Here is a 13,388-nt window from a genome sequence, read left to right as displayed (position 1 = left end):
AATTTGTTACAAAAAAAACTAAACGTCCAAAATCCAAAGATTTGTGGTTTAAAAATGTATAAAAAAAAAAAAAAAAAATTGAATCCAAGGACTGAGTCACAATGGAATGTTAAATAATGTAAAAGTTTTATTTAAAAGACTTTTCAACATGATATTAACAGTAAACCTCCAAGTTTTTTAAGACAGTCCAAAATTCACATTTATTAGGTTCATTTCAAATTCTGTAGAAAGAAAAGTTAGCGAAATTTGACAATTCAGCAGTAATGGTGAACCAAACCTAATGGACTTAACCCAAGAACAGTAACACTATCACCTAATTTTACCCAATATACCCGACAAAAAATACTTCCCATCAAAATATATTAAAGTACAACAATATATGGCAAATTGAAATACTCTTCTTTTACTACCCCCTATAAGTCTCATAAAAAGAAGAAAAAAAGAGGTATGCGGGGACCCTGTACCCTAAAATTAGTGAAAAATTAGGGAATGGTTAACTAAAAATAATAAAAATAGAACTGGGAACTTGTTCTTTGGTCCATACATAACTGGGACATGTAAGCCCGGGACAGTGAAAAGAAACAAAAAAATTTAATTTTTTGATCAGCTGACGATAAAAGTTTTAGTTTATCAAATGACTTCTCTTGGAAATTGCCACCTATTTAATAACTGGATGGCTGAAAATCACCTGGAATTAGTATTCTGGGGATAACGAGTGATGATATTGAAGTCAGTGATGGTTGGAAAGCCACCAGGTGTCTCTACAGTTGTGTTCCAGTTTTTCTCCTGCAGTGCAAAAACAACTCGTAAGCTATTTACGTGAGGATATATTTATCCCGTTCATCGCAGGTTTCTAATCTGATTTCACGTCTAGAAAAAGACACTTTCTCTGCTTTTGATTGTTGAGTAAAAGGAGGCTTACTTTAATCTGCTCAGTAATCCCATTCCCCAATTACATCGTTTCTAACCTACAGTGGTCAGATATGAACATAAGTCAAACATAAGTTTGATCATTTAATTACATTTTATTTATATAACACCAAATAAGAACAACAGTTGCCTCAAGGTACTTTATATTGTAAGGTAAACACCCTAAAATATTTGCAAGAAAACCACAATCAGATGGCCCCTATAAGCAAGTACTTGGCAACAGTGGGAAGGATAAACTCACTTTTAACAGGGAGTGTAATTATTATTGTTTCTTTAAACTGAGCAGTATTTCAGGGATTCATCCGTAGCCCTCTGTTTTTTGGACACTACGTGTCTTTAGAGGAAAAAATTCAACATTCATTACTTTTAGGGGTAGATTCACTGTGTCTTAAAATGTCTTCGGGTTATCCTATTTTCTTAGTTTACTGCTCTGGAAACACTAGTGGTTGTCCTAATGTGAATGTGAAGAACCCTGCATCCACATAAAACGAAAAAGAGTCTTTATATGTCATCATCAGCTGTCCCAGCCTTCCAAGATGGGAAGGAACGGCAGGTCGGTGCTGCCCAGGTAGGTTCTCCCTCGGTGCTGGAAGACATCGCTGATGGCCCATGTGAGGCGGCCCTCCGGGTCATGAAGCGTTCCCATGAGTTCGCCATCCAATCCCAGCTCCAGGACCAGAGCGTAGCGTGGCAGCAGAATGTTATACCAGTTCAGGGGAACCACCTGGAAACACAAACGCATTGAATGTTTACTATTAGTGATAAAGTGTAAAATAACTTTAGCACTTAGCAACATAGCTGTACATTCTGAGTTAAGTCTAAAATCTGGTAACAAGGGCCAGGACAGGACATTTCAAGGCTTTAAATGTGACAGTTTCCTGCTTTACTTCATTACATATGACAGTAGACAAAGAAAACTTTAATGGAGTACTGCTATTAGCAATTTCAAGACATCAATTTGGACTCCTTTTGTGCATCTTACAGACTACAAAAATCTATGAATTTACAATAATCAACCTAATGAATTGCTAATAATAAAAGACACATGACATAAAGAATGACTTCTGAAAGAGTTCTTCAAAAGTTTTCTTGTTCACTTGAAATAAATTAATTAATAAATAATAAATAATAATACTATACACATTTACAGTCTTCCACTTTTCCACTTTTTGTTATGCTCCCCCCCCCCCCCCCCCCCCCTTAATAACAAACACCTTAATTTAGAAACTGCATTTTGTCTTTACTTATGTAAAGACCAGATCCGAGGCTTACAGCTACTAACAACACAGGACACGAAATGATGATTAAGGAGAGGAGAAAAAAAAGAAAGACATTAATACTTCCTGTTCCCTTTTTATTAACATCTTTGCATGGAGTTCTGTCTTTGTTTGACTTAGCTTTGCATAAATGTGGAACTATAACCGGAGATGGTGTCAGGCTGCAGGGAGTGGCAGGAAACAACATTAGACAAAGACGTGTCAGTGTTTTCTTTCATTCAGACTAAAATTGAGATATGAAAGTGGTGGCATCAACAGTTTGGTATCAATGTCCACTGTGCTAAAATCTTATAAACTTCCTTTTTGCAGCGAGTTTTTATTTTCCTGGGAGATCAAACCGTGTCTGAGCTGAACCATTTCTTTTGTTGCCATGTCTTTGATTTAATTTTCACCCTTGAAGCAGTTCACCAACAATTCAGATGTGTGTCCTGGGATGAATTCATTCAAGTGTGTCCGTGTGTGTCGGAGCAGTGTATTTAGTGTTAGTGTGTGTCCAGCTAAAGAGGCCCTGACCCTGTCCTGTTAGATTTCACACTGTCTCGTCACCGTGCAGTCAGCAACAAAGCTTGACCACACTATAAATAACTGAGAATCACGGAGACCAGATGCATTATGGGAAAATAGATGAAACTACACTGCTTCTCAACAGAACCTCTGAACTTAAGCTGGGAAGCAGCTAAAACCTTTCATTATTAATTAATCTGCATTGAGCTTCTCAATAAACTATAAAATGTTACAAAAGATGTCCCAGCTACTAACAGCTTATTTGTTACTTTACAACAAAAAATAAACATTTAAGTGATTAATACTTTACTGAACTAAAATTTTCAGGTGATAGTTTAAGCTGATCTATATTTATCCCTATTAGTCAACTGACAACTTTTTTTTTAATAGCTTTGTTTTTATCATCGGCATTTTTGGCAAGATCTCAACTAAATCCAACATCACTAATTTCAAATTTTATTGTTGCTTTGGGGGACTGAAGTCATTTTGCAATTGCAGCCAAACAATATTTTCACTGGTTGCTTTTTTGCAGAAACTACAGACTTTTTTTCTGTGTATTTACATCTTATATTGACGCCTTTATTATTAAATTTTAATAATCTTAATTTAATTGGACTGAGTTGCAGCTCTCAACACAAAACCCAGGATGAAATCAGCACTTATCTGAGATCTTACAGGCTGTTTTAAAACTAAAGCAGATCCTGTTTAGTTGCCAATAATCACACAAGTGAAGGTTTGACTCACATTTTTTTTTCTTATCACCCATCAGCTCATTATCCTCATAATCAAAACTCACTGACCTTGGCAAGGAAGCGTTTGACCACTGGGTACGGAGCAATCATATCCAGGAAAGGTGGCATGAACTTCCGAAAGCGAGGTGTTGTTATGCCAACCAGGAATGTACCGTGGTCACTGAGGCGGATGTTGTCGGGATAACCAATCATATTGTCCATGATGACCTCCTTGGTACCAGATTTCGGGCCTTTTAACCAATACCTGATATACAACAAAACATTTTTCTTGATTTGAGTTTTTCTTCCTTTTGGGGGGGAAAAAGATCATTTTAAGGGAAAAGCTTAGTTTAGGCCTCCAGAAAATGAATGAAACTTTGTATAATATCCTCTAATCAATCCAAACCTCAGTATACGTCCAATGCTGGTTTCCGCCAGTAGCAGGAAGTCTTCGTCAGGTGACAGGACGATGCCGTTCGGCATGTAGAGAGAGTCCAGAAGCACAGTCACACTTCCTGACTGGGGATTGTAGGAGAGAAGACGGCCAAGGCTGTTCAGCTCGATCACCTGAAAAAAATCAGAATTGTTCAGTTTGAACGGTTTAGCACAGCTTAGCCTGATTTTGTACAGCTTTGTATTTAATGTATCCAAACGGCATTCATATAAAGCTCCAGTTTATCTCTTTAGTTTACACAAACTCATGCTGCTCATTTTATCATCGCTCTGTTTTGTTGAATCACCACCTAAAATATACAAAAAACTACATTTGTTTCTTTGCCTGTTTCACTTCAGTTAGCTTATTTGAACAAATCGTAGCTTATCTGAGATACATTTACTTTTATCTTCATTTATTAATTTCTTAGTACTTGAAAATAAGGAAGAAGCTATCTCCCTCTGCTCTCAACCAGTCATGACAGATGGCCGGCCCTCCTGAGCCTCGTTCTGCTGGACGTTACTTCCTGTTAAAAGTGAGTTTTTCCTTCCCACTGTTGCCAAGTACTTGCTCATAGGGGCCATCTGATTGTTGTGGTTTTCTTGCTTGGCTTATGAAAAACATTTAGAAAAATGGTTTTGTTACATTATTTTATTACATTTCCTGAGGGCAAGATTGCACAGAGAGGGTGGATTCTGGTTGTGTTATAACTCCCTTATCCAGAGAGTGACATTTAATGACCATAGTAATGCTCACTAGAGAATAACATCAGCTCTGTCTTGAACAGTAAAGGTTCCACCTTATGTTAAAAGGGTTCTCACTATCTACCACCCAAACTCCACATAAAATAAAACATGGTCATCCCTCAGGCAGTCGACTGCCACGGTGAACCAGGAAATCATATTTCTAATTTGCATAATTACTGTGAGAGGTTAATCAGATTTTAAAGTGCTTCCTGAACCCTCAACAGCAGGACTGAATGGACTCTTGTTGGTTCCTTTTTTTTTGGCAAATTGGGCAGATGGACAGAGACAAAGAACAAGCTTAAGTGTCCTCTTGTGTTTTTGAGTGCTGTGGTTACTAAGCAACTCTGAAGGGAAAAAAAACAATCCTCAATGGCGCTTGCTTGCATCAGCAGTCCTTTTTGCGATCTATTAGAAGACCAGAACTGCTGCCCACCTTTGTTTCCAAATCTTCTTTGTGCAAATCTACAGTAAAAGTTGTGTTTGGATTATTATTTTAAAGCCCAGACCCCCTTCTCACCTCCAGTTTGACGTGCCTGCGTCCCCAGCGACTGGAGGAGTCCGTGAAATAGATGATTCCAGTTTGGGAGGAAATCTCAAGCCCGTTTAAAAAGATAAAGGGAACGCCATCAGCTCCTGAGGACAAACAGAATGACTTAACTGGTCTTAAAGGGATTCATACAGCATGTGGAGCACAACTAGCACACTCTGTACCCTCTGAATTAGCCAGGAGTAAAGTCTTTTCTCCGGTTTTGGGATCCACGCTGTGCAGCCCAAAGTAAGAGTCGGCAACAATCAGCTGACCGAGACGATCCAAACGGATGCCATGAGGGCGACCGCACACAGGTTCATAGTCTGTACTGCTACCTGCAGACACACAACATGTGGTGCTGTGAAAACATTCAATGTTGTTCATTTTTGTGTCTTTTTGACATGTAAAAATTGACTTAAAGATTTCCATTAGTCTCATAAGAGCTTTTAAATACTCAGAGCAAATTGTGGAAAAAGAATAAACCTCAAATTATAAATAAAGGTTTACTGAATAATTAAATGCATCACCTTTAATATTCAGGTTTCATGTGTTTTGCAAACTACATTTTTCCCAGTGTTGTTGTAGCTAAATGCAGCGAGTCATCTGGTTTGGGTTATTTCCACTGAGGTAAATGAATTCTTGTTAACTGCCAAAGTTCATTATCATCCAATTTTCTTCTAACCAAATGAAGCACTGAGCTACTTTGACTGTCCCCTTAGACATAAGAGCTCCTATTAGCCCTCTGATACTCAAAGTTAAAATTTAACTTTAAAAGTCATGTGAAGTCAGCTATTAAATGCCAGCTTTTATCTTCATACTATTTAAAAAAGATGAACTGCTGATTCGAAGGACATAATGTCACAGATTACAACAGCTACACAGTAAAGTTATGAAGACCACAAAAAGTTAAGAGGAAAGTGAGGAAGGATCAGTGATCCCTGAACAAACACCAACCGCATTCTGGTAGATTTTGTCCCATGTGAGTGATGAAGGTCAGGCTGTCGTCAGGACCGATTCTCCACAGCTTCCCGTCCACTGTGCCCGTGTACACATTACCTGAAACACACACTCCATCAATATGTAGCTTGCACGTAGATGTCTTCACACAGGAATAAGAGAGAAGGGGGGAAACAAACTCTCTCACCATGCTCATCAGCAGTGAAGGATTCTGGTCCGTGTAGTTTCCCAGTGAACAGCCTGCGACCCTTCTGCAGACGGGTGTTGACAGCCAGCGGCCCCTCCAGAGCCGGAGGTGGCCCCTTCAGTCTGGGGAAACAAACCGTGGGTAACAATACCTTCAGGAAAACTGAACAGCAGCACAGAGCTAGATGAACTTTGTGTTATGAGCTATTATAATAGTTTTTGAACATTAAATGAAAGGAAAAATGTAAATACACGGTTTTACGAAAGCTACTCTCTATATATACAGAGGCAAAAATAATTTTTGATTGAATTAAAACATAAAAATGCAATCTGACTTCGACTGGTCTGCCCTTAAACTCTTCTCCTTATACACATCTTATCCAGTGGTTTAACTTTGCTTGTAAAACAGCAGTTTGGTTCTTGTATCCGCTTTTAAAAGGCTGTTAACTGTATCTGCTGCACTTCCCACTATAACCATGTTTGCGGGCCTGAAGCGCTCCGCAGTCACATTGGAGGGACTCCAGCTGAAAGTGTGAACACTTACACGTGTGGTTTGGGGTCGATGGGAGACGGCAGCAGGTAAACTCCAACAGCTACAGCCAGGAGAGCCACTAACAGAGATCGCCTTCCCATTCTGAGTGAGACAGGAAAGAAAAAGCACTGGTTACTACAAAATTCATGACGTCATAACACAGCTGCAAACTATTTGTGGCAACAGTACCAAATATTTCTGCCACCCTTTGATATTTTGTTGTTTTTCACTGGTCTATTGACCACAGAGCTGAATTGTTTTAAATGTACTTTAACTTTTAACTGAAAAAAAAAAGTAGTATCCATAAAGGGGAGACAGTTACTATGAACTTTGGATGCCTACAGATGTGAATTTCGTGGAGTTCCAGCACAATAACACGTTTTTCCAGCAGTGACCTTTTAATGCCAAATCATGACTCGTGTTCTTAAAAACATTCATACTAACACCATGAACATGATTATCTCCACCACAAACAATGTTGTGACTTCAGTCAGCAGCTCCACACACGCTCCTCCTCCTCCTCATCTGCTCTGACAGCTTCATTAACCATGAAGGAGCCAGAAGGGAAAGAAAAAATAGAGGTCGTCCACTATTAGGACATTTCATGCTTTCAGGCAGCTTCATGGACACAGATGAGATGTACATGATTAAAATCCCCCCATAACGAGACATTTTGCATGTATAGATAATTTTGAGCATAAGTCAAAGTAGAAATGTTAACATCCACAAGGAGATTTAGAATTAATTAATTATTATTAATTAGTTAACTAAAAACGTTATTTGTGTAGCATTCATGCAGCTAAAATTCCATCACAATTTTTCTACAAAATGTGTGATAATTATATTTCTGATGATGATCTCTATCCATGTTTGCAACTTACAGGAAGCTGCAGCTGCATTATAGCACAACACTATTAACACAGCAGTCAATCCAGAAATGTGCATCCCCCTTTTTCAATTACAGCACACAGAAAACAAATCAAATGTTTAAACTGAGAATATTCGCTAACTTAAGAAAAAAAGAAAAAAAAAAGAGCCTATTTGGATTTTGTGGCCATGTTTCCCCCTGTGTAGATTGCTGATTCATTTTTACAAAATTGTAGTCTTAGGCTGGCACGTGGCTCTCAGTCTCAGATATTCCCGGCTTTGTCTTAATGTTGTGAGAGTTGCTCACGAATGGCCTTGCTCTATGTGATATGGGTCAGTCCTAACACAAAGTAATAAAACAACAACACTACTAACAAAAAAACTGTCACAGAGAATATACATAGATATATATATAAAAAATACAAATGCAAAAATGTTTTTTTAAAAACAACAATGAGTGTATAAAATAATTCTGGACAAAAATAAAATAAGAAACAATAAATAGAATAAAACTACAAGCTACTTACAATAAAGTAAATAAAAATAAAGTAAATCTGATTAATTGTCTTCAACTGACAATTGAGGGACTTTTTTTAAATAAACAAAACAATTTCTTCTTCAAGCTATTTCAGAAAAATGTACAACCTGGTACACAAAAGTTCACCAGTATTCAGGAAAACTGCAAAGCTTAAAACTTAAAACTGAATGTCGCTTCCTGCTCAATATCGACTGGACAAGACGCACATATCAGCTCAAATATGCAGCACAACAAGCTGCCTTTGTTAACACATTTTATGGTTACGCTACAGGACCTGCAGTTAATGAGTGCTCGGAGTGTACTTTGGCTTAGTGTTGATTACACCAAGCTCCTCTGATTCCTTTGAACATAAAGGAAACACTGGCTGTATCCCAATTCAGGGTCTGCAGCCTTAAAGGCTGCATTTTAAGGCCGATTACGTCACAGTGGCGCGCCGAAGGCTGTCCCAATTCAAAGGCTGCTCGAAATGCGGCCCTCAAATGCGTCCTTCATTTCCCTGAATTTTAAGGCTGTGGCGGTGTAGACTTCCTGGTCCCATATATCCCACAATTCATAGCGCGGCAGTCGGTGTGGATAATTCTGCCGCAGACGGCAGAAGTGGAGCGGCCGAAGAACAAACTGTGAAAAGTAAGTACTGAATATTATGTCACTTATTTATGTGCAAATGTTTAATAATGAGGAACATTAAAACATTACTGTTGGCCACATGTCGGCAAAGTTATTTGCCATTAGCGATGTTTGTACGTTCAGATTTTACTTGCTTTTAAGGCCTTTAAAATATAATAATACAATAGTCGACCTTAATCTTACAGAGAATGTGATGATTTTGTGGATAATTAAAGTCAGTCATATATCCACAAACACAACAAGCTGAAAGTCAGTGATGCTGCTCGGTTTGCAGTCCTGAATATCACAGCACAAGCAGGATTCACTGCACTGTTAATGTTAGCTGTGTTATATTGCTTCCTCTGTTCGGTGGTGTCGAGCCAAACGGACTTTAACGTGTGTTTGAACGAGCTGACGGTTCACTCGTTAAGCTGAAAGAAAGATGCTTTAATCACAGCAGTCACACATGTGTCCACTGTACCATCTGGGAACTCTTCTTGTTTAGCACTCGTAATAACACAAACACTAAATCCTCCTGTTTGTAGCAGTGTATACACCTGAGACTGTCACCTGTCTGTCTGTCCTGCACTCTCTCTTTTTCTTTCTCTCTGATTGTGGAATAAAAGTATGAACATGTGTTTATAAGTTACACTTGTGTTTGAATCCTGCAGCTTATCACACATTTGATTTCCAGGTGTGACGACTGCAAGTGTCCAGAGTGAGGACAGACTGAGGGACCCACTGCTGCACATCATCTGTGAGGCTTTGCACCCCCAATGATCCACCAGGACAAACTCAGCAGTGTGTGAGGAAGAGGAGGAGGAAGAGCCAGCAGCAGCTGACAGATGGAGAGAATAGACAGACTGTTCCCTGTTTGTGAAGGACTGCTAGGAAAGTTTAGAATAACTAATTGTCTGTCCTGAATCAGTCTTATTAGGTAATGTTCAAATAATTTAATCATTCCAGTGTTTGCAGTGTGGGAGAAAGTACTCAGGGCCTTCAAGTTACACACTATGAAAGGCAGCAACAAGTTTAATGTTCAGAAACCTAAAGTATGTATCAGCAGCAGAATGGAGCTAAAAATAATTGTTTGTTTCAGGTCTATGAAGCTTTGAGTATTTTGGATTAGTAGTACTGCTGTGTTTGTTGCATCATATTGCTGTAATTGTTTATATGCTTTATATATTCTGAGGTAAGTTGATCTATAGTGTTACATCATATTCTATAAGGATGTTATGTGTTCGTATACTTTCTGCCCAGTTTGACCCATTTAGCAGAAGTCAGCCTGTTTAAGGCTCTGATATCTATTCTGTATGACTGAAAGCAGTTATGACATGGTCTGATTTTCTCACCCAATAAAGGAATATTCAATATATCAGTCTACTCTTCATTCTATCAGACACAGTTTGCTTTTTACACATATATGTAAGCATTGAGCCAAATGTAATAATGCCAACATATTAAAAGAACAATATTCGTCTCTTATATATAATACATCTATATATACACTGTCAAAGATACTTGAGTGTCTTTGAGTGAAGATTTAAGGTGATAGGAAATATAAATAGCTGCAACTTGAATCTTTACTGAAGCTCAGTATTTGACACAGAGTTCACTCACATGTGCTGTACCAGTGTACCTGCACATGTGATGTGACAATAGAAGTGATTTGATTTGAGAGTTCAAACTCACTGCTGTAATAACTAATGATTAGTATAATAACTATAATATTGGCCATCTCATATTTACACTGACTTTAGTCTCATGAACAACATTAACTATTTGTTATTCACTAGCTAATCTTATATGACTGTTCAGTACAGATATGAAGCCCAACAATCATGTTTTACAGTCCTGTGGTCTCAGCCTCAGATACTTATTAAATCACACAAAGCTCATGTAAAAACAAACAAACGAACAAAATATGTTCTCCTTCATTTCTGTCAACCACACGTTTCCAGCTATCATGGTTGCTAGGCAACCTGGGCAGCGCGACGGAGACTAGACCGTCCCATTTCACAAGCCTCGCACTTCTGGCCTTAGCGGTCTTTGCTGCGTACTTTAAGGCTGCAGACCCTGAATTGGGATACAGCCACTGTGGAGGTTTTTCTTGTTTCCTCACATCAGGTGATGTTAATCAGTCAGAAACTCAGATGTGGCATTTGTGTGTCAAGTGGAAAAAATGTGACATTTTGCAGTTGTGACAGCTTTGTAGGAATGAGAGAAATCCTAAAGAGTGAGCTCTGGGGAACAATTGTGCAACAGATTGCTGGATTTCCAGCTAGCCTCCTTAAATTTAGAGGCTAAATAACAACTTGTTCTGCACATTCTCCTGCCCCGTATCAATAAATAAAAAGTCAGGAGACTTTGTTAAAATGAGTTTGTTACAATTATTTCCCTTATTTTTATTTTATTTTTTTTTTATTTATTTATTTATTTCTTGCTGGTATTTGTTAGTTGGTAAAGTAACAGAATCATGTCTGAGTAGTTTACTAATTCACAAAAGGGTTTAGTCCTGGTGATAAGGAGAACAGTGGTCCCTGAATGCAGCACATAAAAATGATTAATTAATCATCTTAGCAAGGTGACTGCTGTGGGACACGTTGACATGCAGAAAGCTTGAGCCAGCACAGATTCTAGATCAACAGTGTTAAACTCGTTTTAAATTCATCACCCCATCTCAATCAGTAAAAACCACTGTAGAAAAACTGTATTTAAAACGCACACATAAATGAAACAAACTTTCCCCATCTTATTTTAGATATTCCTTTATTTGGTAAGCTTAGATTTTTACGAGGCCGCTATTGTAAAATAAAAAATTGCCTTTAAAATAAAGTTTACGCTGACTCACTGCACTACCTTCTGGTACAAACTGGTATTACACAAAAGTACAGCCTGGCCCTAGTTGGACTTCTGTTGATTTCTCTTCAACACAATATATGGATGTTTTGGGCACTGTTGATTGCTTTAGTTAATTCTGTAAGACTTTAAATTATTTTTAATCATATGAATTTACAGTAAGTGCCTTTAAGTGTAAAAAGGTACATTCTTTAGTTGTTCACCTAAAAAAAATATGCCTGAGTGCAAGACAGGGTCTTCTTACGCCCTTAAAAAATGCCAGATAACATAACATAACAGCATGTTTCTGGGACCGCATGTTTGGCACCCATGTTGTATCGTTAGGTAATGAAGCATTATCTGGTTGCAACGGTGCGTTAAGGTTCAGCTTTCACCACCATGTATTACGTATTCAGACCATTTGTTCTGGCCAGTGGAAGCTCAACTGAAAACCATTACAATCAAACCTGCTACACCCGAGAAGTTTTTTTTTCTTAGTGGGTCATAAAAAAGTCTTTAACTCGCTTTCAATCTTTTAGGATAAAGCAGGTAAACCTATAGCCACAGATGTTTGACGGGAGGTTTGTAGAGCGCAAATAGAACATTCCCACTTGCTGGTCGTGCGTGGTAACATGAATCACTGGAAATAAAAACATTTTAGAAGTGTGTAATCGAAATCGAAATGTAGTCCAGAGCCTAGTAAGTCCAACAAACTATTGAATTAGTTTTTTTCCAAGTTGTTATTCTCCTAAAATAGAGCAGATTCAATTAATTTACACATTTTTAAGCGCAAATCTGGCACAGGGCTCACAGAGAACGGTCACTTTAAGCTCGCGTTCGGTGGATTAGTGACTGTTTTAAATGAGCGCGAGCTAAAAATGAAACGAAGTATCAAACTTACATGACTGAAGTTCTGAGCGCGCGACTCCTCTGTCTGCTGGATAAGCCTCCGTATCAATCAGAGGCGAAGCGGTAACGTCAAGACGACCGGAATGTACTGGAGCTTATCCGGTTTGGACCATCAAAAATAAAAGCCTCATCGGCGATTGTTTTGGAACCTATTTATGTATTTGCTTAACAGAAATTCAGTGCAAAGAATTACAAACCCCAAAATTTACCGTCAAAGATTTTAACGTCATTTAAGTTGGTATAAAATTTTGATTGAGGACATTTTTCCAAAAATGGATTGATTTACAAAATATATCACTCTTGCTCAGTTTTTATTTTGAAAGTGGTATTGACGTTACTCCCGTATTTTTCCTGACAACTTCATACAGGAGGTTGAGCGTTCGAAAGAGGGACTCCCACATTTATGTGAGGTTATTTGAGTTGGGGTCAAACAGAGGACGAAAGGAGGAGCTGCTGCATTGCTGCTAGTGATGGGATTTCCGGCTCTTTTTAGAGAGCCGGCTCTTTCGGCTCCGAACCGGCTCTTCAGGTTGTTTTGTTGATTTAATTAATTTATTATTACAATGATATAAAATTATGCACAAAAGAAATTACTAATGTAAAAAAAAAAGTGGTTTTATTTATATATGTTTATATATAAATATATATACAGTGGCCCCTAGAGACAAAGCACTTACAAACTACAAAACACATTTCTAGCATTAACTGAACTTCCAAAACAGAGCTACCTAGATCACTTAAATTACACAATTGAAAGCATATGTGTATTGTTTGTGTATTTATACACAAGCACTCATATATATTC

At 38.1% G+C, this 13,388-nt stretch overlaps 1 protein-coding gene across 1 annotated transcript; it reads right to left on the bottom strand.

Moving 5' to 3' along the window:
• Positions 1-104: 104 nt before the first annotated feature.
• On the bottom strand, positions 105-12,619 carry zgc:194209 (adipocyte plasma membrane-associated protein). Its single transcript, XM_006780910.3, has 9 exons — positions 12,576-12,619; positions 6,838-6,927; positions 6,295-6,416; positions 6,105-6,206; positions 5,333-5,485; positions 5,139-5,254; positions 3,849-4,009; positions 3,512-3,707; positions 105-1,654 (listed from the first exon to the last, which is right to left on the bottom strand). The coding sequence occupies exons 2-9, from the start codon at positions 6,924-6,926 to the stop codon at positions 1,445-1,447; spliced, it is 1,149 nt and encodes a 382-aa protein (XP_006780973.3). The 5' UTR covers position 6,927; positions 12,576-12,619; the 3' UTR covers positions 105-1,444.
• Positions 12,620-13,388: the final 769 nt, after the last annotated feature.

The sequence above is a fragment of the Neolamprologus brichardi genome, chromosome 17, assembly GCF_056152115.1.
Source record: "Neolamprologus brichardi isolate AB-2024 chromosome 17, ASM5615211v1, whole genome shotgun sequence".
Lineage (NCBI taxonomy): Eukaryota > Metazoa > Chordata > Actinopteri > Cichliformes > Cichlidae > Neolamprologus > Neolamprologus brichardi.
Note: the sequence above shows the minus strand (reverse complement) of the source record. Positions and strands in the feature narration are given on the sequence as shown.

Coding starts and splice junctions, on each gene's coding strand:
- zgc:194209 (XM_006780910.3), bottom strand. CDS start 6,926: ATGGGAAGGCGATCTCTGTTAGTGGCTCTCCTGGCTGTAGCTGTTGGA. Junction 5,255..5,332: donor ACTCCTGGCTAATTCAGAGG/GTACAGAGTGTG, acceptor GTTTGTCCTCAG/GAGCTGATGGCGTTCCCTTT. Junction 4,010..5,138: donor GCAGGCACGTCAAACTGGAG/GTGAGAAGGGGG, acceptor GATTTTTTTCAG/GTGATCGAGCTGAACAGCCT.